The sequence below is a fragment of the Phaenicophaeus curvirostris genome, chromosome 19, assembly GCF_032191515.1.
Source record: "Phaenicophaeus curvirostris isolate KB17595 chromosome 19, BPBGC_Pcur_1.0, whole genome shotgun sequence".
NCBI classification, from domain to species: Eukaryota; Metazoa; Chordata; class Aves; order Cuculiformes; family Cuculidae; genus Phaenicophaeus; species Phaenicophaeus curvirostris.
In genome coordinates this window covers 14,092,730-14,116,406 of record NC_091410.1, presented here as the reverse complement: position 1 = coordinate 14,116,406, position 23,677 = coordinate 14,092,730, and the positions used below count along the sequence as shown (strand labels likewise).

Genomic DNA, 23,677 nt, shown 5'->3' with positions numbered 1-23,677 from the left:
CGCCTGGGCGGCTGCCAGCGCGGGGCAGGGACCGAGCCGCGCAGCATCCCCGCCTCCCGCATGCGGCGGGCAGGGGCTCCGCAGCATCCCCGCGCCCGGACCGCGGGGCGAGGACGGGGAGGAGGACGGAGGAGGGGGGAACGGGGCAGGGAGCCCTCCTGCTCGCTGTTCCGAAGGGGTTAACGCCGGGCTGAGCCGCCGGGACCTGCCCAGCCAGCCCGGCAACTCGGCGCATCCAGCGCGGCTCCCACCGCTCCGCGCAGGTAAGCGGGGCTGCGGGGAGGAGGAGGGGGAGGAAGGAGAAGGTTCTGGACGCTGGGGGATGCCGGGCTTGGAGCTGTGCGGTGCGGGTGCGGAGCCGAGGGCTCTGCTGGGAGCCCTTTCCCTGCCGGGAGTCTCCTTTTCCTTGCCAGGAGCCTCTTTTTCCCTGCTGGGAGCCTCCTTTTCCTTGCCAGGAGCCTCCTTTTCCTTACCAGGAGCCTCCTTTCCCATGTTGTCCCCCCATGGCTCTGCTTCTCCCGGCCCTGCACCTGATTAGGGATGGATGCAGCCAGCCTTTAATCCCCTCCGCCTCTCCCTCCTCTCGTCTGGCCCGTCTCCCCTCTCCTCCTTCCTCCCCATTCCCTCCTGCTCCCTCTCCAGGTTATTCCTCCTTCCCCCCCCGCCTCCCCCCGCAGTCCCCGCACTGAGTGGGGGGCGATGGGGACCTGTCCCCATGCCCCGTGTCCTTCTCCCACCTGGCAGCCTCTCGCTCAAGGTCACTGCAGTAATTCCATATGAGCCGCCGGGCGCTGCCGCCTTATCTCCCCGCGCAGCTTCTGTTTCACTGCTTTTATATTCCGAAGCGGGGAGGGGAGGGGGGGAGAATATTGTGTTCGATAAACCTCGCTGCCTCGAACGCCGCTGGCCGCGCTCCAGCCAGGGCCACACTCATCTCACCCCATCCCTGCTTCCCATCCCTTCCCACCAGCCTTCCCAGGCCAGCGGATGGTGGGTCAAGTCCAGCTGGAATTGGGTCTCTGGCTGGGATGAGTGATGCTGGAGCCCATCACGCTGGTTGTCCTGCCAGGAGAACCGTTGGAGGCAGGAGGGACCATCCTGCCCTGGAGGAGGAGTTGCTGGTGGTTGCTGGTGTTTGCCAACGTTTGCTGGGCCGGTGGCACCTTTGGAAAATGCGACTTTTATCTCCAGCCCGGGCGTTGGTGGAAAGCCGAGCGTGGAGCCAAGTCCTGGAGGACTTTGCCGCGTCGCTGCCCTTGTCCCGAAGGCGTCTGTGCGCCGGGCTCTCCCAGTGGGATCCAAAGGCCGCAGCGAGCGGCTGCATTGCGAAAGGGAATCGATACGGGGCAGCGTCTCGAGAGAAACTCCGTCCGCCCGCGAGCGTGGCGGTGCCAGGCTCCTCTCTGACTCACGTCAGCATCCCCGGCCCGGAGAGGCTGCAGCCCGGGGAGGCACCGGCACCCCGAGGTGGGTGCTGGGATGGAAACAAGTAATCGCAGTCTGCAGGCGCTGCTGCACGGGAGAGATTTTCCCCTGCGTGCGAGTGTTACGGGATGGGATGAACCGCCAGCGAGGTTTGTTGCAGCCGCAGTGGGAGCTCTGGGAGCAGGCTGGTTCCCTGGCCCTGCGGTGCAGCCCTGCTGAGCAGCTCCAGGCAGCCTCTGCCTCCTGGCTTTGCTCAGCCCGCTGATAAAATGAGGCTAAACGGTGGCTTCTCACCATGTGGGGAGAAGGGGAGGACTAGGACCAGTCCGGAGTAGGGGATGGAGCTGCAATGGGTCCAGACTGACTCATTGGATTCTGCATCCCCAGTGGGTGCAGCGCATCCTGAGGATGAGCGCTGCCCTCCAGGGAGGTTCCAGGGCAGCTCCCGGCCACGCCAGCGCTGGCCCCGGATCTGGGCACAGAGAGGGCTCGGGCAGCTCAGGGGGTTTTGGAGACGGGGACTGCGTTATCCGTCCTGCTCACCGACCTGGCGCTGGAGGAGAGCACCTCGAATTCACAGCCCCACATCAGCACACGCTTCCGTACCCGCAGCCTCTCATGGAAACAAAATGTTTGAGTTTGCTGGGAAAACCCACCCAAGCTGCTGCCAGCGCCGGTAAAGCGCGGCAGGTTCTGACTCACAGCAGGTTTCGGGTTTTGCACTGCACATTCTTGCAGCTCGGAGAGCCTTGGGGTGATGGCCGGGGTGAGCGGGGCTAAAAAGGCTGCAGACAGTGCCTCTGGGGTGCAGGGGAGCCCTGGCTGGCGCGAGGGCTGGGGACCTTGCAGGCAGCATTGCTGGGATGGTGGGGCCGAGGCAGCTGGGATCTGGAGGAGGGAGCTGCCATTTTCAGGTGGTTACTTTTAGAAGCAGAAGTGTAGGGGAAAATCTCCACCAAATGCTGCTGAATCCGGAGCCAGATCTCTTGGCGGCTCCGCAGTGCTGGGTATTGGCTTGCTATGAGATTTTTTTTCCCCTTGAGCATCCTGCATCCTGTGTGTCTCTGGGTCAGTGAGCAGTGCCAGCCCCGTACCTGCGCCCGATGCCCCGACGGTGGATGCTTCTACCTTGAGAATGTCCTGGTTGCCAGCTGAGGGGCCCGGGGACGGGTCTCGGTGGCTGGGGTGACGCTGAGGTCTCTGTCCCTGCTGCAGGCACTGGTGAGGCCGTGGCCCTGAGCACCCGTCCCTTCTCCACGGTTCCTGCCCACGGCCGGCGGGTCCCCGGCACCGCGCAGCCATGACGACCTCGGCGCTGCGCCGGCAGGTGAAAAACATCGTGCACAACTACTCGGAGGCGGAGATCAAGGTGCGGGAGGCCACCTCCAACGATCCATGGGGACCCCCGAGCTCCCTGATGTCGGAGATCGCCGACCTCACCTTCAACACGGTGGCCTTCGCCGAGGTCATGGGCATGATCTGGCGGCGGCTGAACGACAGCGGCAAGAACTGGCGTCACGTCTACAAAGCCCTCACCCTCCTGGACTACCTCATCAAAACCGGCTCCGAGAAGGTGACCCACCAGTGCCGCGAGAACCTCTACACCATCCAGACGCTGAAGGACTTCCAGTACGTGGACCGTGACGGCAAGGACCAGGGCATCAACATCCGAGAGAAGGTGAAGCAGGTGATGGCGCTGCTGAAGGACGAGGAGCGGCTGAAGCAGGAGCGGGCGCACGCGCTGCAGACCAAGGAGCGCATGGCCCTCGAGGGCATGGGCAGCGGCAGCCACCAGGCCTCCTACGGCCGCCGCGCGTCACCCTACGGCGACGACTACAGCCGGACGCGGGGTTCACCCTCCTCCTTCAACTGTGAGTGTGGCTGGCGGCTCGCTTGGGCTCGCAGCGGGGTGGAAGCAGGCGTTGCACTCGGTTTGCACCTTCCTGGTGCCCACAGCCACCCTCCAGCTCTTGTGGGGGTGGTGAAGCTCAGCTCTGTCCTGCACCGTGGGCTGAGGTTTGGCTGGGCCGGTGGTGAACCCCAATAGTGGTGGCAGCTGGTGGTCCCTCAAGCCCTAAACCCGTGGCTTGATCCTAGTGAAGAGCTCAAATCTGGGGCTGTGTCCCTTGGGGAACACACGCTGCGGAGCTATGAGTGTTGGGATCTGCAGGAGGCTGCTGATGTGCCCCCAGACACCCCCCTCCTGATGTTGCTCCTTCTGCTTTTCCTCTTTCGTCTCCCAGCATCGTCCTCGTCCCCACGCTTCGCCTCTGACCTGGAACAAGCGAGGCCCCAGACGACGGGCGAGGAGGAGCTGCAGCTGCAGCTCGCGCTGGCCATGAGTCGGGAGGAGGCCGAGAAGGTAGGGCGGCTCTGCCCAGCCTGGGGTGCATCTCCCTGCCCTGTGCCTCGTCTCTGGCCACGGGGGCTCATTTCCCTGTGAGGAGGGAGGATTCGGGGGGCTACCTGAGGTCAGTGTCTGCACCTGCATCCAAAATCACCACCGGGCAGGTAGAGGCATGGGCTGTCCCTGCTCCCTGTCCTCGTCCCGATGGGGATGGCACCAGGCTGAGACCCGTGCAGCCTCCCAGATCCCAGGGTGAACTTGGGGAGGGCTTCTGGATTCACCATGAACCCCCAAACCCGGCTGCCCTCTTCCACCGAGGGCTTCTGGTCTGAGCTCCCTCATTTCTCTTGCCTTCGCATGGAGGTTTTAGGAAGCGATGCCTTGTCCAGAGCTGTGTTTTGAGTGGTGATGCGGGGCCAGCAGCATCCCCAGGGCTGAGCCCTGGGCTGGGGGCTCTGTGGGGCTGGGGGCTCCCTCCCACTGGCTGCTCCCTTCAAACCAGGCTGGAAACAGCGCCCAGAGCAGCCCGGCAGGGACACAGGCAGTGAGTGAGCTGCTGTCCGCAGCCAGGAGCCCTCCCGCAGGGCTGTCCCCTCTCCTCTCTGCTGGCCGCTGCCCCTTTTGCACTTATTAGTGCACTGGCTGAGGCTGGTACGGCCCGTGTGGAGCACACGGGTACGGCTGGGCACGCAAAGCCAGAGGGATGCGGTGAGCGAGGGGCTGGGGGCATCCATCTCCCCGGCGCTGGCACCAGGCGCTGCGAGCTCCGTCCTGCTGGAGCCGGGGAACGTGCTGTGGAGTCAGCGCTTGCTGCTGCCCGTCTTCCCTGCCCGATGGAGGCTCTTCTGGAGACAGAGCAGAGCGCGTATCCCTATTTTTGTCCTGGAATTGGAGTATTTATAGCTTCCACACGCTGCTGCGAGGAGCGCTGTCGGAACGCGCTCTTGAAAGCGTTGCTGTTCATAGAATCACGGAATCATTAAGGCTGGAAAAGACCTCCAAGATGATCCAGTCCAGCTGTCTGTTGGAGCCCATCTGGGCTGCGCACGCTCACACACGCTGGGACAGGCGTGCACACCCTCTCTGGGGTCCCCCAGTCCCACTCCGACCAGTCCCACGCTGCTGGGTGAGCGTCACAGGGTGGCAATCGGGGCTGCTCTGGCCGGACAGGGACAGTCTCTACCCAAAATCTGCCTCAGGTCTGGGTGCTTCTCCCCCAGCAGAGCGCGGCTGGGCAGAATCCTGGACTCCAGGCTGGTTGGTGTTGCAAATGTTCCTCCTCATCCGGAGGAGGAACCTAATTGATCACCTAATTGATCCCCTCTCCTCCACCCACTGCACCGAGTCCCCAGACCCCTCCGGGGGGAGATCCTGGCTGCCTGATTTAGGGTCATCCCAGCGTAGACGGAGCAGCAGGTGATGGGTGAGGGGAAGGAGCTGGGCAGTGGCCGCAGGGAGCCTGAGTGCTTAGGGGTCAAAGCCGTCCGGATGGACACGGAGGTGCCATGCAGGCCAGGGCCAGCAGGAGAGGCGATGGTGAGGACGGGGACCGCTGAGCAGCCTTGCGAGCTGAGGGCAAGCTGAAATGTCACCGATTTCCTCTGTTGGCAGAAGCCACTTCCTCCAATTTCCAGTACAGACGAAGAAAGGCAATTGCAGCTCGCGCTCGCGCTGAGCAAAGAGGAGCACGAGAAGGTACCCGCAGCCCCAGGCGCTCCTCTCTCCTTGCTCTTGGGCTTCTCTCTGGGGCGCCGGAGCCTGAAATGCCGCCTTGCTCCGGCGCCCGCTTTGCTTCCGCTGCGCTGGGTCTGTCTGCTGAGCGCTCTCCCGCTGGGCTCGGCCCCAGAGGAGCCGTCTGCTCGGATGCTGGGACCTTTCGGGGATGCGGTGGCAGCTCCTATCCCGGTTGTGTCTCCTGAAGAAGGTGCAGGCTGCGGGGCGGCGGAGCTGACCCCGTCCCTTGTCCCCACAGGAGGTGAGGGCTTGGCAAGGAGAGAGCTCCCTGCTGCAGAGAGCGCCCGAGGAGCCTGCCCAGGGCGGTGAGGAAGAGGAGGAGGAAGATAAGATGAAGAAAAGCCAGGTACGGCTCTGGGGGACTGCATGGATCCCACAGATCTGCCCTGCACCTCCCTTACCTCTATTCCCCTTCTCTTCGCAGTCCTCCATCCTGGAGCTGGCGGATATATTTGGGCCGGCGCCGGCCCCCTCCAGCCACCCGGCTGCCGACCCGTGGGAGATGCCAGGTGAGGGCAACTCGTGGGCTGCCAAAGCTTGGGACAGCGGCAGAAACCTCTTCCCCTGCCTCCATCCCTCCCCAGCCCCCAGGAGCTCAACAGTAACAGCATCTCCCTCCGCTGCCCAGTCCATCGCGCACCCGGCACTCCCTCTGCCCCGTTCCCGTCTCCCACAGCTTCTCTTCTTCTGGGGGGTGTTCTTCTTCTTCTGGGGATGTTGGTTGACAGCCGACTGAATATGAGCCAGCAGTGTGCCCAGGTGGCCAAGAAGGCCAATGGCATCTTGGCTTGGATCAGACACGGCGTGGCCAGCAGGTCCAGGGAGGTTATTCTCCCTCTGTACTCGGCACTGGTGAGACCGCTCCTCGAATCCTGTGTTCAGTTCTGGGCCCCTCACCACAAGAAGGATGTTGAGGCTCTGGAGCGAGTCCAGAGAAGAGCAACAAAGCTGGTGAGGGGCTGGAGAGCAGGTCGTACGAGGAGCGGCTGAGAGAGCTGGGGGTGTTCAGCCTGGAGAAGAGGAGGCTGAGGGGAGACCTCATTGCTCTCTACAACTACCTGAAAGGAGGTTGTGGAGAGGAGGGAGCTGGGCTCTTCTCCCAAGGGACAGGGGACAGGACGAGAGGGAATGGCCTCAAGCTCCGCCAGGGGAGGTTTAGGCTGGACATTAGGAAAAAAATTTTCCCAGAAAGGGTCATTGGGCACTGGCAGAGGCTGCCCAGGGAGGGGGTTGAGTCCCATTCCCTGGAGGGGTTTAAGGGACGGGTGGACGAGGTGCTGAGGGACATGGTTTAGTGTTTGATAGGAATGGTTGGACTCGATGATCCGGTGGGTCTCTTCCAACCTGGTGATTCTATGATTCTATGATTCTATGATTCTATGATTCTTCTTCTTTCAGACATGAAGCCCAAAGCGGAGCCGGCAGCCTCAGCCTGGGCCGGCGCGCCCGACCCCTGGGTCCCCGTCCCGGCTGCCGGGGGGGAGCCCCAATCCCAGGCCAGCGCCCCGACCCAGCAAACCGCCGGCGGGCCCTGGGACTTCGCACCCAGCCCCGTGGCCTCCGACCCGTGGGGGAAAGCGCCCGTGGCCGCTGGATTCCCTCCTGCGGACCCTTGGGCGACGGCGGCATCGCCCCCACCGCAGGCCCCTGGTTCTACGCCGGCCGCCGACCCCTGGGCCGCTGTGGCTGAGCCACCTCCTCACCCCGGTAAGAGGCTCCCACGGTGCTTTGGCTTTGGCGGCACTTCAGGCGGCGTTGGCCATCGCCGCCATCCTCGAGGGGCATCCCAGGCGCTCCCCACCTTCCTCTCCCAGCCAGCTCTGCAAACACCCCCTCCCCACTCTCCTGTCCTCCCTCACTTGCCTCTCACCATCCTGAAGGCTTCAAGGAACTTCTAGGCTTTATCTCGGCACGGAATAAGCTCATTTAATTAACGGGGCCCTCCTGTGGGACTGGCCAGCAGGCACCGTGCTGCTTCAGCCACGAGGTGATGGGGTGTCCCCTGAGTGATGCCTTTTTGCTCCCCGACACCAGCCCCACGAGTCCCACCAGGATGGGGCGGTTGCTGCTCGCAGGTGCCGCTCTGCAAAGCGGTTGACGGAGCAGCCCATGTTTCAGAGCTCAGCACCACTCTCGGTTCCTCCTCGGTGCTTCCTCTGGCTCCTTGGAGGTCCCGTGTGCTCTTTGGCCCCTGGGGAGGAGAGCAGAGTCTGGCTCGGGGTGATGGCCGTTAGGTCCATGGGAACGCTCCATCCCCTCTGCCTGCCCCAGCGGGGGTGGGAAGGGACGCGGGGGCTGCCTGGGTTGGAGTCCCCCGCGCTGGTCTGGCTCCTCTCAGCCCCCCGAGCCCCAGCCCCGCGTCCCCTTGCCGCACGCCCTCCTCTCTGTCTCCCTGCAGGCAGCAGCCCCTGCCTCTCTCCTGCGCGTGCATCCGCCGCTTCTCACCTCCCCGCTTGCTCCCCTCCTTGAGTCTCACCTCTTCCCCCCAGCTCCAGGGGGGGATGCTTTCGACCCGTTCGCAAAGCCGCCCGCTGAGCCGCTGGAGCAGGAGCCCTCGCAGCCGCCCTCCTCCGCCAAGTCCAGCAGCCCTGTGGGTAAGCGCCGGGCAGGGGCCGGGGGGCAGGAGGGCACCGCGACAGCCCTGCCCGCGGCGGCTGGTAGCACCGGGGCTGCTCGCTGCCGTGGCCAAGGCTCATCCCAGCCTGGAGCCGTGCGCGCCGCGGGCTCGGGCTGCCCTTGGGCCAAGGGGCAGCTCCGGTGTCTGCGTGCGCCCGCGTCTCCAACCCAGCCGCCTCCCACGGTGGTTGTTGTGGGCTCCCCATGCCCCTGCGGGTGCGACGTGTGCCCTGTGCAGCGATCCTAGAACCATAGAACCTTCTGGCTGGAAAAGACCCTTCAGACCATTGAGTCCAACCGCAAATGATGGGGGGAGGCCATCACCGTGTCCCCTGTCTGGCTCACGCAGCTCATCTCCCTCCCACCCCAGAGCCGGACCCCTTCGATGACCTGTTCCCCAGCGCCAGGCAGGATGGGGCGAAGAGCTTCGACCTCGCCAACCTGGCCGAATCCCTGCCCGAATCCAGCAAGGAACGCAAGGACTGTAAAACCCCTGAGGCTTTCCTCGGCCCCGCCGCCTCCTCCCTGGTCAACCTGGACTCCCTGGTCGCGCCCGCACCCGCCTCCAAGACGCGCAACCCCTTCCTCTCGGGTAGGCACAGGCTGGTGGCCGGGAGCATCCCTGGCTGGGCAGAGCGGGGTGAGGGAAGGGAGGGGGTGGCTGGAGCACCTCCCGGGCAAGGACAGGCTGGAGGAGTTGTTCAGCCTGGAGAAGAGAAGGCTCCAGGGAGACCTTGGAGCAGCATCCCTTATGGAAAGGGGCTCCAGGAAAGCTGGGGAGGGGCTCTGGATCAGGGAGGGCAGGGATGGGAAGAGGGGGAATGGTTTTGAGCTGCAAGAGGGGAGATTGAGATGAGATTTTGGGGAGAAATGTTTTGCCGTGAGGGTGGGGAGGCCCTGGCCCAGGCTGCCCAGAGCAGGGGTGGCTGCCCCATCCCTGGAGGGGTTCAAGGCCAGGCTGGATGGGGCTTGGAGCCCCTGATCCATGGGAGGTGTCTCTGTTCATGGCAGGGGTGGGACTGGATGGGCTGTGAGGTCCCTTCCAACCCAAACCATTCCACCTGGGGGTGTTTAGCCTGGAGAAGAGGAGGCTGAGGGGAGACCTCATTGCTCTCTACAACTACCTGAAAGGAGGTTGTGGAGAGGAGGGAGCTGGGCTCTTCTCCCAAGGGACAGGGGACAGGACGAGAGGGAATGGCCTCAAGCTCCACCAGGGGAGGTTTAGGCTGGACATTAGGAAAAAATTTTTCACAGAAAGGGTCATTGGGCACTGGAACAGGCTGCCCAGGGAGGGGGTTGATTCACCTTCCCTGGAGGGGTTTAAGGCACGGGTGGACGAGGCGCTGAGGGACATGGGTTAGTGATTGATGGGAATGGTTGGACTCCATGATCCAGTGGGTCTCTTCCAACCTGGTTATTCTGTGATTCCATGATCCTATGGCCTGTATTCCTGATGTGTCTCACCCTCGTTGCCAGGCCTGAGCACGCCGTCCCCCACCAACCCCTTCAGCCTCGCGGAGCAGCCCAAGCCGACGCTCAACCAGATGCGGACGAGCTCGCCGGTGCCCGGCCTCCCCGCGGGCCTCCCCGCCAACTCCATGACCTACAGCGCGTCCCTGCCGATGCCCCTCAGCAGCGTCCCCGCCGGCCTCCCCGCCTCTGCCAGCGCCTTCCCCCAGGCTGGCACCTTCCCCGAGCCCCCCCAGTCTCTGCCGCAGCCGTTACTGCCGCTGAGCGGCCCCCCGGCCCCGCCGGCCGCTCCGGGGGGGCTCAACCCCTTCCTCTGAATCCTCGGGACACACGGAGACTCTCAGCCCCTCCCCGGCTGTTACAAACCCCCCCGGCCTTTCCTCTCGCCAAGACTTTTTGGGGGCGCAGCGGCTCGTTAGCGGCACGGACGGCGCCCCCCACGCCAGCATGAGCCCCCCACGTGCTCGAGAGGTTGCGAGGGGACCCGCCGGGTCAAGATGTCGGGGGGACCCTCGGGTTTGGGATGCAGGATGGGGACTCGGGGATGGGGGGCTCGGAGCTGGGGGGGGGAAAGAGACGGGATCCCCCCTTCCAGGTTGGTTTGTGCTCCCCTGGCTGTCGCCCCTCGCCCACCCTGCGCCCCAAGGAGCTGCGAGCAGGGCCCCCACCTCCTCGCTCGCTGCTGGATGGGACCCCGGGGTGGGGGGCTCCGAGCTCAGGGCTACAAGGGGCTGGGGGAGCTGGGGAGCCCCCTCCCTGTGCTCCCCTGCCCCTCGCACCCACCCTGCTTGCTGCCCCCCCCCGAGCTGCTGGAAGGGCTCCCACCTCCTCGTGTGCTGCTGGGGGGCTCTGAGCTGGGGCTGGGGGGCAGTCGGGGACCCCCCTCCCTGTGGGTCCCCTCTTGGCTGGCTGTTGCCCCCAGCCCCAGGGACCTGCAGGCAGAGCCACCCTGCTCCTCGCCTGCTGCCGGGGGGGGGGGGGGGGGGCTCTGAGCCTGGGGCAGACAAGCTGGGGGAGATGGGGACCCCCTCCCCGTGCCCCTTTCCTGGGCTCCCCGGGCTGGTTTGTGCCCCCCCCCCCGCCCCAAGGAGCTGCAGGCAGGGTCCCCAAACCCTTTCCCACAGCTGGACGGGACCCTCGGATGGGGGGGGGGCTCTGAGCTGGGGGAGAGGCTGGGGGAGATGGGGACCCCCCCCCCCGCCCCGTGCTCCCCGGGCGGGGGACGCGGCTGCTGCGAGACAATAAACTGCTCTGAGCGACCCGGTGTGCGGCTGAACGGGGGGGGGGGCGGGACTGGGGGGTGGGACCGGCCCGGGGGGGTGGGACCGGCCCGGGGTGGGGGTGGGGGGCGGCCCCGGAGCGGTGACGGGGAGCGGCAGCTCCGCCCCCCCCGCCATGCTCGGGGCGCTGCTGCGCCGGGCCCGCAGGTACCGGGGGGGGCGGCACCGGGGGCGCCTCTGCGGCTGCTCCGCCTTCCCGAGCGCCCCCTGCACCGCTTGAGCCCCTCTGGGCATCGCCTGAGCCCCCTTTGCACCTCCTGAGCTCCCCCCTGCACCGCCTGAGCCTCCCCCGGCACTGCCCGAGCTCCCCCCCGCACCGCCTGAGCTCCCCCCCAGCTGCCTGAGCTCCCCCCTGCACCGTCTGAGCTCCCCCCTGCACCGCCCGACCCCCCTTTGCATCGCCTGAGCCCCCCCCGCACCGCCTGAGCTCCCCCCTGCACCGCCCGAGCCCCGTCTGCACGGCCCGAGCCCCCCCCGAGCTCCCCCCCAACTGCCTGACCCCCCCCCCTGCACCGCCCGAGCCCCCCCCCCGCACCGCCTGAGCTCCCCGCATACCTCTACTGCCCAGCTCGAGCTTCCCCTGCGCATCCTGGGCACCCCCTGATACCCCTCCTGCACCCCCTGAGCTCCCCCCCATGCCTCTCCTGCACTGCCTGATTAACACTGCAGCCCCTGAGCCCCCCTGCACCGCCCTGCACCCCACCTGTGCCCCTTCCTCCTCCCCGCCCTTCCCACCAGCCCCTGAACCCACCCCTGCATCACCACAACCCTTCCTGTATCTCCCCTAAATCCGCCCTGTGACCCCGAACCCCCCCGAATCCTCCCTGCACCCCTTCTGTATCCCCCGTGTCCTCCCTGCACTTCCCACATCCCCCAACTTATCCTGCAATCACCCGTATTTTTCCTGGACCCCCCCGAATCCCTCCAAAATCCTCCCTACATCCCTCCTGCATTCCCCTGAATCCTCCCTGTACCCCCTGCATGACTTTAAAACTCCCCTCCTGCATCCCTGCGCCCCCTCGTGCGTCCCCTCCTGCATCCCTGCATCCCTGCGCCCCCTCCTGTGTCCCCTCCTGCATCCCTGCACCCCTGCACCCCCTCCTGCATCCCCTCCTGTATCCCTGCATCCCTGCACCCCCTCCTGCATCCCTGGGCCCCCTCCTGCATCCCTGCGCATCTGAGCCCAGCTCTGGGATGGGGTGTCGGGGCTCTGGGGTGTCGCAGCTCTGGGATGGGGTGTCGGGGCTCTGGGGTGTCGCAGCTCTGGGATGGGGTGTTGGGGCTCTAGGGTGTCACAGCTCTGGGATGGGTTGTCGGGGCTCTAGGGTGTCACAGCTCTGGGGCTCTGGGGTGTCACAGCTCTGGGATGGGGTGTTGGGGCTCTGGGGTGTCACAGCTCTGGGATGGGGTGTTGGGGCTCTAGGGTGTCACAGCTCTGGGGTTCTGGGGTGTCGGGGCTCTCTCCAGGGCAGCGCAAGGCGAGGATGAGCCCGTTTGCTGTTGCAGGTGCGTGTTTCTAAAGGGGAGCCTGACCATGGCCACGGGGGGGACAGCCGCCCCCCCCAGCATCCCCGGTCACACCAACCGCCTCGTTAAGGAGAAGTCCCCGTACCTCCTGCAGCACGCTCACAACCCTGTGGACTGGTAAGAGTGGCTGGTGCTCTCCTCGTGTCCATCTCCTCTTCCGAACTCCCTGTGGGGTTCACAGTGTCCACGCTCCTGAGCCAGTCGTGTCCCTGTCTGCCCTGACCACGCTCCACCAACAGCAGGTTCTCGGGCAGCTCAGAGGATCCCACGGATCCTGCCAGCGGGGACCACTGAAGCTCCTTTCTTGTCTTCTCCCCACAGGTACCCTTGGGGCCAGGAAGCCTTTGATAAAGCCAGGAAAGAAAACAAGCTGATATTCCTGTCAGGTAACCAGAAACTGCATGTTTTATGTTGCTGTGTGTTGTTCAGGAGGCGATTGGATGAGCCAGGCTGTGTCCTGAGCTGGTGTGTGAATGCCTGCGGGGGTAGGGATGGACTCTGGGCACTCGTTCTGTGAAGATGGGCTGCATCCAAGATCCTTCTGGCTACCAGAGTCCTTCCCACTTCTTAGGAGCAAGAGCTGGAGAGCCCAGGAGTCCCTGCAAGCCTCCGTGCTCGCAGGAGGCCTTTCTCCTCTGCCTCTTCTCCATGGGGAGCTTTTCCCCATGGCAGGAGGTCCCACCGCTGAGCCATCTCCTCATAACGCGTCCTGCTCCCTGCAGAAGCCTCTCCTCACTCACCTGGGCTTCTTTTCAGTTGGATACTCCACCTGCCACTGGTGCCATGTGATGGAGGAGGAATCCTTCAAGAACGAGGAGATCGGGGAGATTATGAACAAGAACTTTGTGTGCATCAAAGTGGATCGTGAGGAGCGGCCAGATGTGGACAAAGTGTACATGACCTTTGTGCAGGTGAGGGGGCAACGGGCAGGGCTTGGGAGGCTCTGACTCTCTCAGGATGAGATTCACGGTGTCCTGGGCTGCATCCAAAGCCGTGGGACCAGCAGGTGAGAGAGAGGGGATTCTGCCTCTCTGCTCTGCCTGGAGAACGGTTGGACTCGATGATCCGGTGGGTCTCTTCCAACCTGGTTATTCTGTGTGTGATTCTGTGTGATTCTGTGTGAAGAGAAGGCTGTGGGGGGAGACCTTAGAGCAGATTCCAACCCAAAGCATTCCGTGATTGCGATTCCTCAGGCAAGAGGAACCAGTATGTGGGGAGGTCTGGATGGGGCCATGCACCATCTCAAGGATGGAGAGAAGCACGCGTCTTCCCTCAAGTGATGCGTGTGCAAGGAGAGCAGAGCAGGGGGTGCCTCGTGCGTGACCTCGGTGCCTCGTGCGTGACCTCGGTGCCTCGTGCGTGACCTCGGTGCCTCTGTGACCTGCCTTTCAGGCCACCAGCGGTGGAGGTGGCTGGCCGATGAGCGTCTGGCTGACTCCAGACCTCAAGCCCTTTGCTGGGGGCACATACTTCCCTCCTGAGGACGGAGTTCATCGCGTTGGCTTTCGGACTGTGCTGCTGCGGATTGCAGAGCAGGTACGGAGCAGGAGTGCTCAGCCAGAGGAGCTGCACAGGTGGGTCTGGGCTTGATGGGTGGCTGGGTTAGGAGATGGAGTCATGAGAAACAGTGGCTCAGAGAACCTCAAGGCTCTTTCTGGGTTAGAGATGGGTTGGAACTGCTCTGGGGATGGGGACAGAGGACTGAAGGTGCAGTTTGGGCTGGAGCAATGCAGGGAGTAGAAAGAGAAATTATGGAAGAACTAATTTTCTTACTCTGCGTCCTAGTGGAAGGAGAACAAAGATGCCCTGTTGGAGAACAGCCAGAAGATCCTGGAAGCATTGCGGCATGTGTCTGAGATCTGTGTGCAGGGCCAGGACTCACCCCCACCCTCCAAAGAGGTCATGGCCACGTGTTTCCAGCAGCTCTCCAACTCCTATGATGAGGACTACGGGGGCTTTTCCAAATCCCCCAAGTTCCCCACCCCAGGTCAGTCCGGGCTCTGCTGCTGGTCCCCGCCGTGGGGCAGAGCCCACCCCACACCTCACGCTTTCTCCGTGTCTTTCAGTGAATTTGAATTTCCTCTTCACGTACTGGGCCCTGCACAGAACAACTCCTGAAGGTTGCCGGGCGCTGCAGATGGCTCTTCATACCCTCAGGATGATGGCCCATGGGGGCATCCATGACCATGTCGGTCAGGTACGAGGACAGCCTTGGGGGTAAAAGCAGGAGGCATGGGGTGGAGACGTGTGCTGGAGACGTGTCTGCTTGGTCCTTGCAGGGGTTTCACCGCTACTCCACTGACCAGCACTGGCACGTTCCTCACTTCGAGAAGATGCTGTACGACCAGGGCCAGCTGGCAGCTGCGTACAGCAGAGCCTTTCAGGTATGGCCATAGGTTCCCTCTGCACGGAGGGTTCACTTGGCACGCAGAGGGCTGGCTTCGTTTGGGGAGCTGCTTCAAAGCCTGTTCCCCAAGGTGTTGCTCACCCCATGAACGTGGAGCGATCCCACGCTGGGCTTCATCTGGACAGGACCGTGGTGCCAAGCTGTGACAGGGCAGCCCCAGGGCTTTGAGCGCTGGGGAGGGAACATCCTGGCTGGGCTTTGCAGGAGTCAGCAGACGTGCTGCTGCTCTGAGCTTGGCGTAACTCTGCTCTCCAGCGCCCACGGGTTTCTATCAGACATCTTACCCTGAATCCATCCTACGTTTTAAATCCCTGGCCATTCAAATGTGTCTTTTAATCAGAATCACTTATTACTTCTCGCTGTGTCTCTCACCTTCCCTCTGCCCCTGGTGACACTGACATCCACCCCGTGCCTCCTGCAGATCTCGGGCGATGAATTCTTTGCCGACGTTGGCCAGGACATCCTGCTCTACGTCTCGCGGGACCTGAGTGACCAGGTAGGGTTGTTCCCTGAGCTGGACCGAACGGAGCTGCTTACCCTGCCCTGGGATGCGGCTCAGGGCTGCTTTTCCCTCTGTCCCTTCCCAGCTGAGCCCTGCCAGGAGCCACTGGCCATGCTGCCAGCCCAGCAACGATGGGGAGTGAGGGGAAAGGACTGTCCCGGTGCCTGGAGGATCTCTCTGATGCTCTGTTCCCAGGCAGGAGGTTTCTACAGCGCAGAAGATGCAGATTCCTACCCGACCACCACATCCGAAGAGAAGCGAGAAGGAGCTTTCTGTGTGTGGGCAGCTGAGGAAATCCGAGCTCTCCTTCCTGACCCTGTCGAGGGGGCTGCAGAGGGGACGACCCTAGGAGATGTCTTCATGCACCACTATGGAGTGAAGGAGACCGGCAACGTGGACCCTAGGAAGGTGGGGGAGAACAAAGACCTACCTGGTCCTGGGAATATCGATGGGGGAGCTGGTACCCGGAGCATCGCTGGGGGTCCTGCAGCCCTGGGCATGGTGGGAGGGCAGAACAGGTACCCAAAGCACGCAGGGTCCAAACCCTCCTCAGCCTGGTGGTTTTCCTAGAGCGGGGTTCTCCTTCCAGGACCCTCACCAGGAGCTGAAGGGCAAGAACGTCCTCATTGCACAGAGCTCCCCGGAGCTGACGGCGCAGCGCTTCAGGCTGGAGCTGGGGCAGCTGGATGTGCTGCTGCGGGAGGGCCGGAGCAGGCTGGCGGCAGCCCGGGCACAGCGCCCGCGCCCACACCTGGACACCAAGATGCTGGCGGCGTGGAACGGTGAGAGGTGGCTCAGCTCCGGGGGTGTGTGACCCCTCCTCAGGGCCAGAAGGATCTGGGGGGGGGGTTAGCAATGGGTCCTGCTGGAACTGGACAGGGAGGAGGTGGCTGAGCTGGGGTCTGGGGCTGTGGGAGCACCTGGGGGAAGCGGCTCCAGTCCTGCCAAGGGTCGAGGTATCACCCCAGTTTTGTTTTCTTCCCCTGTTGCCAGCAGAGAGCAGCAAAACTCTTCGCCTGGCTCCTTCCAGCTCCCTCAGGTTGGGCTCTGAGGAAGGGCGCTGAGCTGGGGATGGATTTGGGACCCAGGCAGGGTGCAGAACTCATCTCCACCGCTGCATGAACAGGGGGACCACGGCTCTGTGTCTGTCTGTCCACCATCTGTCCATGTGTCCTACTGCTCCCAGCAGTAAATGCCTGGGTAGCTGAGTCTGGAGGCGGCATGAGCTGGAGTAACCATGTCCTGCCAACAGGATGACTCTGCTTATAGAATCATAGAATCATGGAATGGTTTGGGTTGGAAGGGACCTCACAGCCCACCCAGTCCCACCCCTGCCATGGGCAGGGACACCTCCCATGGCTCAGGGGCTCCAAGCCCCATCCAGCCTCCCTTGAACCCCTCCAGGGATGGGGCAGCCACCCCTGCTCTTCTTGTTTCTGCCCAGAAGCAAAAGCTCAGTTCTCGCTGGCCTCTCAGTGCTCTGTCTTTCACTTTGGCCACTGTGAGTGCCTTCCTGAGTGGTTTGAACTGAGCAGAAGAGCAGTTGACTGAGCCCTGACCTTCTCAGACGTCAGAGAGGATGAACTTCACCCTGAGCGCCTTGTCCCGGTGTCTGTGCCTGTGCAGGGCTGATGATCTCGGGCTTTGCCCAGGCTGGGGTGGCCCTGGGCAGGCAGGACTACGTGAGCCGGGCTGTGCAGGCAGCTGCCTTCCTGCAGAGACACCTTTTCAACCCTGCCAGCGGGAGGCTGCTGCGGAGCTGCTACCGGGGCAAGGACAACACGGTGGAGCAGAGGTGAGCGGTGGGACAGAAAGGGTCTAGAGACCAGCGGGCCACCCCATAGGTGCTGCCCAGGCACCTCGTGGTCCCCATCTTCCTCCCCTCTAGGCAGGGCTGAACTCGGAGGGAGGGAGGCTGTTTGCTTCTGGTGCAGTTTGGGGTGGATTAGTGCCCCCCACCCAGCGAGGAGGAATTGGGGTCAAATCCTTTTCCATTCCTCATCTTCAAAGCTGTCAGGAGCCTTCCCCTGCCCTCCCCTGCTGCACAGAAACCTGGGGTTGAGCTCCAGTGTCTTGGCGCTGCTGCTGGTGTCTTGGCCTGAACTCTGAGGTGGCATCTCCTTGGGCAGGGCTCTGCTGGGCATTCCCCACCTGGCCAGCACAGAGACCCTGATGCTTCCTCCCCATCTGCAGCGCTGTGCCCATCCAGGGCTTCCTGCAGGATTACGTCTTCGTCATCCAGGCTCTCTTAGACCTGTACGAAGCCTCGCTGGAGCAGGGCTGGCTGGAGTGGGCCCTGGAGCTCCAGCACACGCAAGACAAGCTCTTCTGGGACCCCAGTGGCTTTGCATACTTCTCCAGCGAGGCTGGCGATCCCTCCCTGCTCCTGCGCCTGAAGGATGGTGAGCTCGGGGACGCGGCCACGCTCCGCATGGGGTGATGCCTGTCTGGGGGACCGAGCTGTGGGGTGGGGGGACACTGCGCTGATGGAGGAGCTGTTGTCCCCTGCAGACCAAGACGGAGCAGAGCCCACCGCCAACTCTGTCACCGTCACAAACCTGCTCCGAGCGGCTTGTTACTCCGGCCGTACGGAGTGGGTGGAAAAAGCCGGGCAGATCTTGGCTGCCTTCTCGGAGAGGCTGCGGAAGATCCCGATAAGCCTGCCAGAGATGGCCCGGGCCACTGCTCTCTTCCATCACACCCTCAAACAGGTATGGGCTCCTTGGTCCCCTACGGGACCTGCCACAGGGAGGGTTCCCGGTGCTGGTGTGGCTGCAGTCACAGCTCTCTGCTTCCTCCCTCCTGCCTCTACGCTCTCCCTGGACAGGTCGTGATCTGCGGGGACCCCCAAGGAGAAGACACGAAGGAGATGCTGCGCTGCGTGCACTCCGTCTTCAGCCCAAACAAGGTAGAGGTGCCGGCCCTGCCTGCGCTGCCTTCATAGAATCGTGGAGTGGGTTGGGTTGGAAGGGACCTCACAGCCCATCCAGTCCCACCCCAGCCATGGGCAGGGACACCTCCCATGGATCAGGGGGTCAAAGCCCCATCCAACCTGGCCTTGAACCCCTCCAGGGATGGGGTAAAATTGTCCTTCCTCCCACTGCAGTTGTAGCATCCATCCTCCTCCTCCACCCTGCCTCCCTCTGGGAACCCAGATTCCTATCCTTTCTGCGTAACCTCCGGCTGAGCCCCCGCAGCCCTCGCTGCGGCACAGGGCGCTGCCAACCCAGCCCTGGGAGCGGCTGCTGTTGCTGCTCGCTGCTTACACTGCTCTCAACCCGAGCCCAGCAGCCCCGGCGCCGCTCTCCCGAGGGAAAACCTTCAGATCCAGCATGGATGTGTCGTGTTTGGTGCGGATGTGTCACGCTGGGCGTGGATGTGTCGTACCCAGTGCAGACTCAGCCAGGGGCTGGGTCCCCTTGTGCCTGGAGCCACCCTTGCAGCCCTGGGAAGTGCCAGGGCAGTGCCTCGCTCCGCCTGCGGGTCCCCCTGCCTGGCAGGGGCTGGCTTTTCCAAAAAGCTTTGTCCCCAGCTGCGTTGTCGCTGCGTGCCGGGGTTACCGCCTCGCTCTGCTCATCCATGGCCCTGCTTAGAGCTGCGTCACTCGGTGCATCCCACAGAGGAGCCAAATATCTCGGGGACGGAGCTGTTTGCTGACCACAGAGCTGGCGGGCGAGGGTGGCACAGCAGCTGGTGCCCATCACGTTTGTTCAGCAGAATTCCTGCCCTGGGCAGAGCTGGCTGTCAAGCCAAGGGAAGTGGGGCTGGGCTAGGGGTGAGGAGATGCAGCGTTTCAGCCTCTGGAACGGATTCCTCCCTGCCTGCCTGCTGGGGTCCTGGTGCCAGGGTCTGGCCCTCAGTGGCGTGATACGTGGGGAGCTGGTGCTGGGGCCAAGGCACTGGTTCTGCTCTGTAACCCTGGCTGGGGTGAACTGGGACGGGCTGGACTGTCAGCGTGGATTCTTTGCAGGGATTCATTAGCTCAGCCCACAGAGGGTATCATCCCCGACCTTTGCCGGTGTGCCCCGTGGTGTTGAACGCCGCTGTTGGAGGAGGGTCACAACTTCTGCTCAGGAGCATGGGTTGGGGACGCAGCTCCTGGCCCTCCCTGCGCCGTCCCCACGGTGTCTGGTCCCCATGCCACGTGCGAGGCCGCTGCTCCCGTGCTCTTCCACTCTCCTTTTGAAGGATTACCGGTGACCCACTTTGCAGGGATGGGAAATGCTGCGGTGGCAGCGGGGAGCCCAGCGCTGCTTCGAACAACCTGCTCCCACTCGTGTAGCTGGTTGAGCCGTCGGTGCCCTGCGCCCACGCAGGCTCCAGGGGGAGAAGCAGCTGGCAACTCCGGGGTCTTGAACAGGGCAAAGCGCTCGCCCTGCAGCCATCCCTCTTCCCAGGCTGCTCCTTTTCCCACCCCGCTCCAGCTGCTCCCCAGCTTCCCCACCCTGGGAAGCAGCCCCAGGCAGAGCATTCCGTGCTCACCCACCCCAGGGACGCAGCAGCTTTGGGCGAACGTCATGGCCGTGTCCCCTGCCACCGCCCTCCTCGGGTGCCAGCGGGGTGCTGGGGGCCAGGCTCATCTGCAGGAACACAATTAATTAGGTCGTTCTAGTAATTAATTCCTTACAAATCCGACATTGAACTCCTTGCTGTAATGAGATGCTGCTGATACGACGGCATTGAGGTTGCGGGTTCAGCGGGACCCTGCACCGCTGGAGCCTTTTGCCGCAGGCTGTGGGGTGCGAGGGCTCCAGGGGCGATCCTAGCGCCTGCTCCCCTGTTGGGGTTGGATCCTGCTCCTGGTACAGATCCCTGCCCTCTTAATGGTCTTTAGGGTAATTAGGAAGGATCCCATTATCTCCTCTGCTGCCTGCCACTCGCCTTCCTCCTGGCCCCGCCAGAGGACCTTGGGGAGCTTGTGAGAAAAATGAATAATGAATTTCAGATTGGACATGAATTGGTAATTAATCACTCCTGGAATTAATTCCAGACACAGGCGAGGAGGGTGGCACAGGCAGGAGGGAGGCAGGGAGGTGGCTGAGCCAGAGCTGGGTCAGGGCAGGTGCAGAGCAGGTGATGGGGCATGATGGGACCCCAGTGCAAGGGTTTGAGGGTGTGGGGACACCCTGGGGACATGAGGGGTGAGGGCAGCCCTTGCCAAGCACGGGGGAGGCTGCACGGGCATCCCTGGTGGGTGTCAGTGCTGGCTTTGCTCCTGACCTCGGTGGCAGAGGCTGCGGTGCCGTGGTGGGAGGCGTGTGGCCACCGCTCGGAGCTGGAACGGGCCCTGGGAGCCAAGGCGACAGTGTTTGGTGTCAGTGTCGCACGGTGGTAGCAGCACGAGTAGCCCCAGTACGTGATGAGCATGTTGGTGCTCAGCGGGCACCGTGCAGGGCTGGGCGCGGGCGAGAGACGGCTGTGGGATGGGACGCGAGGGGCACCCGTGTGCTCCAGCAGCAGGATCCCTCCTGCCTTTGGCCTGGGAAGGGGCTGCACTGTGTGGACACAGGGCTCCCTGCCAGCTCCTGCAAGCCCTGAGGCTTTTACAAACATTTTCCCTTTCTGAAAAGCTAATTATCGTGGCAGCCCCATCTCCACCCCTGGCTGGTGCTTCCATTTCAGCCCAAGAGCCCCTGCCCCGCTGCTTGCCCGTGTCCGAGGGGCTTAGGAAGCGTTTGGAGGGCAGGAGGAGCTGGGCTAGGGTGGGACGGGGGGCAGTGCTGGGTATCGGGGTCCCCAGGTTGCTGCCTGGCGCCGGCAGCCCCTCTCCAGCCCAGTGCGTGCTGGCCCCTTGCTCCGTCCCCAGCTGCTGGGGAGAAGGGAGGCAGAGCAGGTATGGGCCGTGCTCCCTGGGGCACAGACACGATGGGGACGTGGCAGAGGGCTGGCGGGGTCCCCTCGGTCCCCTGTCCCCCCCATTTTCATTCGAGCGCTTGGCGTGGTGGCGGGCAGGGAAGGACCAGCTGGCGCTGGCTGCGCTCCCCAGCTCTCCCGGCTCCTTCTCCGGCAGGTGCTGATGCTGGCAGATGGAGACACCACCGGGTTCCTCTACCGCCAGTTGCCTTTCCTCGCGTCCCTGGAGAGGAAGGATGGGAAAGCCACCGCCTACGTCTGCAGCAACTTCACCTGCTCCCTGCCCGTCACCTCGGCCCAGGAGCTGCGGGGGATGCTCAGCCCGTGAGCCCCTCGGCCCCTGCGCCTGCGGGAAGGCGAGGGGGCAGGTCTGTCCTGCCAGCCTGGCAGCAGGGAGAGACCCGTAATAAAGCCACGCTGGGCATCCGCTGCCTCCTGGATGGTTCTTGGCTGCGCCCTCCCCTGCCTGCCCCGCTGCTCGGCCAGCGTCCACGGCTCCGGTGCCCCGAGACCCGGAGCAGCATCTCCCCCTGCGCACGTGCTCGCTCCTCGCCGAGGAAAACGAAATCTAAATCCCAGCCTTAATGGAGGAGTCAGATGGGAAAACTGTTAGGGTTCCTATGGCAACTGGGGGTAATGTTGTCAAAGGCACCTGGAGAACTTGGGACTCGAGTGCTTTTGAATGTGTTACCGGTTACAACAGCTGCGGTGTTTTTCCATTACAGGGTGGATTGTGACATACATTAAGTTAATATATGGTGCATGCAAAAAACCTGCTGATTCCCGCAGCTGGTGAAAATGAGCCACAAGACCCAGCGTAAGCGCTTCCAAACAGCTCAGCGCCTCGTGCTGGCTTTACCGGGGGTGCCGAGACCTGGTACAGCTTGAGAAAGCGCTTTGCAGGGTCTTGTTTTTACTGTAAAAGGTCAGTGCCTGCATCCCCTGGGACCTGTGGCGAGGTGGGGGGCTCCGCTGGAGCTGGGGTGGCTGAGGGGGGGGGGCAGGTGCCAGGGCTGGGGACCCCGAGAGCTGGTCCTGAGCATCCCTGTGGGCGCATCAGGCAGGGGCGGGCAGTGGGGGGGTTGGTTGGAGCTGTTTCTCTAGGCTGGGTGGTGCCAGCCAGGATGCTTAGGGCTGCGGCTCCCCAGCCTGGCTCCTGCCTCTGCTCGCAGAAAGTTTCAATGACGGCCCAAGAAATAACCCCTAAAAACATCTTTCAGCCAGCGTTTGTGGAAGGAGGTGTTTGCTCTGATCTCTTCCAGCAAAGCCGAGGTCTGAGGGTCTCACCTCTGAGACACCAGCCGTGGGGTTGGTGCTGCCAGGTCTTGGCATCCCTGTGTGCCGAGCGGGGAGAGGTAACCCACCCCGGCACAGACGGGGTGTTGTTTCCAACCACACAAGCTCCCTTTGCTGCAGCATCAACTTTACACTCCCTTTCCTCCTCCTCATCCCTTGTCCTCCTCCAAACAAGCAAGTACAGTGCTTCCAGCATCGCTCTGCCACCCAGGGGCTCCCCCAGCCCCACAGCCCCCACTCCGGTCTCTGGCACGAAGCGACTCTGAGCCGCGCTGCCCACCGGCTTTCCAGAGGCTTGTGCCAGGATCTGGGGGAACTGGCCAGGAGAAAAGCCTTTGAACTCAGAGAGGAATCTTGCACCTCATCTTGTGAATGCTTTCTGTGCTTGTGGAAGAGGAGGGGGTTTATATTCTCTCCTCTCCTGGATTTAAAAGCTGAAGTGTTTCTGGAAATCCAGCTGAAAACTGCTGGTTTGGCAGATGGCTGGCTGCTTTGCTCGGGTTTTTTTGAGTTTTTTTTTTTTTGGTGTGTGTTTTTTAAACTTGGCATCTCTGCTGCAGGGATTGATTTGACACCCGTCCTCGGAGCGCGTCTGTGCTGAGTCTGTGCCAGGAGAGCATCCTCGGAGAGCGGGGCCGGCGCTGAGCACCCCAGGGAAGCCTGGACATCGCAGGCACTGGGGGAGCCAGGCTCCTGTGTGGCAGCCGTCCCCAGGCTGCTGTGGCACTGGGGGCACCGTGCCGAGCTCCTCTTGGTGCCACCAGCCCCCGTGGCACAGGCACAAGGTGCCTTTCTCCCCCATCATCTTGCTTGTCGGAGCGTCTCTGTAAGCAGCCGCTGGGCAGAGCTGTGCTGTGAACCTCTGTCAGGATGAATTGGGCTCACCTCTCAAAGGAAAAACTAGAAAAGGAAGGGAAGTTTTCTGTAATAAATAACTGATGTGGTGGCACCTTGCTCCTCCCGGTGCCTCCTCCTCGCCGCCGGGAACCAGTGGCCCCGTCCTGCGCAGCCCCATGGGCTGCCCCATCCCTGGAGACATCACAGTTCTTCAGCCCTTGGGTTTTATGGCCCTCCCAAGGGGTCTTTTTTCTTGAGTTCCATTGCAAACACCCCCTTGCTGGTGCCCTGAGTGTCCCCTGGCAGGGCTGGGTGCTGGGGCACCCATGGGTGCTGCTCCTCGTTGGCCACGGTTAATGGTGATGCTCCCTTCCTCTCTACTT

General features: G+C 63.2%; 2 protein-coding genes across 3 annotated transcripts; both read left to right on the top strand.

The window, feature by feature from the left end:
* Positions 1 to 250: 250 nt before the first annotated feature.
* EPN3 (epsin 3) lies at positions 251 to 10,072 on the top strand. Of its 2 annotated transcripts, XM_069872657.1 has the most exons (10): positions 251 to 263; positions 2,641 to 3,296; positions 3,669 to 3,787; positions 5,384 to 5,467; positions 5,745 to 5,852; positions 5,931 to 6,015; positions 6,905 to 7,213; positions 7,996 to 8,100; positions 8,493 to 8,714; positions 9,599 to 10,072. In XM_069872657.1, the coding sequence occupies exons 2-10, from the start codon at positions 2,726 to 2,728 to the stop codon at positions 9,907 to 9,909; spliced, it is 1,914 nt and encodes a 637-aa protein (XP_069728758.1). In that variant the 5' UTR covers positions 251 to 263; positions 2,641 to 2,725; the 3' UTR covers positions 9,910 to 10,072. The 2 variants fall into 2 exon arrangements, with proteins under 2 accessions (XP_069728758.1, XP_069728759.1); XM_069872658.1 differs by lacking the exon at positions 5,384 to 5,467.
* An 885-nt stretch (positions 10,073 to 10,957) lies between these two features.
* SPATA20 (spermatogenesis associated 20) lies at positions 10,958 to 21,585 on the top strand. The gene is made up of 16 exons (XM_069872647.1): positions 10,958 to 11,019; positions 12,379 to 12,516; positions 12,721 to 12,785; positions 13,156 to 13,310; positions 13,792 to 13,935; positions 14,185 to 14,386; positions 14,466 to 14,596; positions 14,679 to 14,783; positions 15,228 to 15,302; positions 15,504 to 15,716; positions 15,898 to 16,090; positions 16,935 to 17,103; positions 17,502 to 17,710; positions 17,820 to 18,019; positions 18,136 to 18,216; positions 21,319 to 21,585. The coding sequence occupies exons 1-16, from the start codon at positions 10,988 to 10,990 to the stop codon at positions 21,487 to 21,489; spliced, it is 2,283 nt and encodes a 760-aa protein (XP_069728748.1). The 5' UTR covers positions 10,958 to 10,987; the 3' UTR covers positions 21,490 to 21,585.
* Positions 21,586 to 23,677: the final 2,092 nt, after the last annotated feature.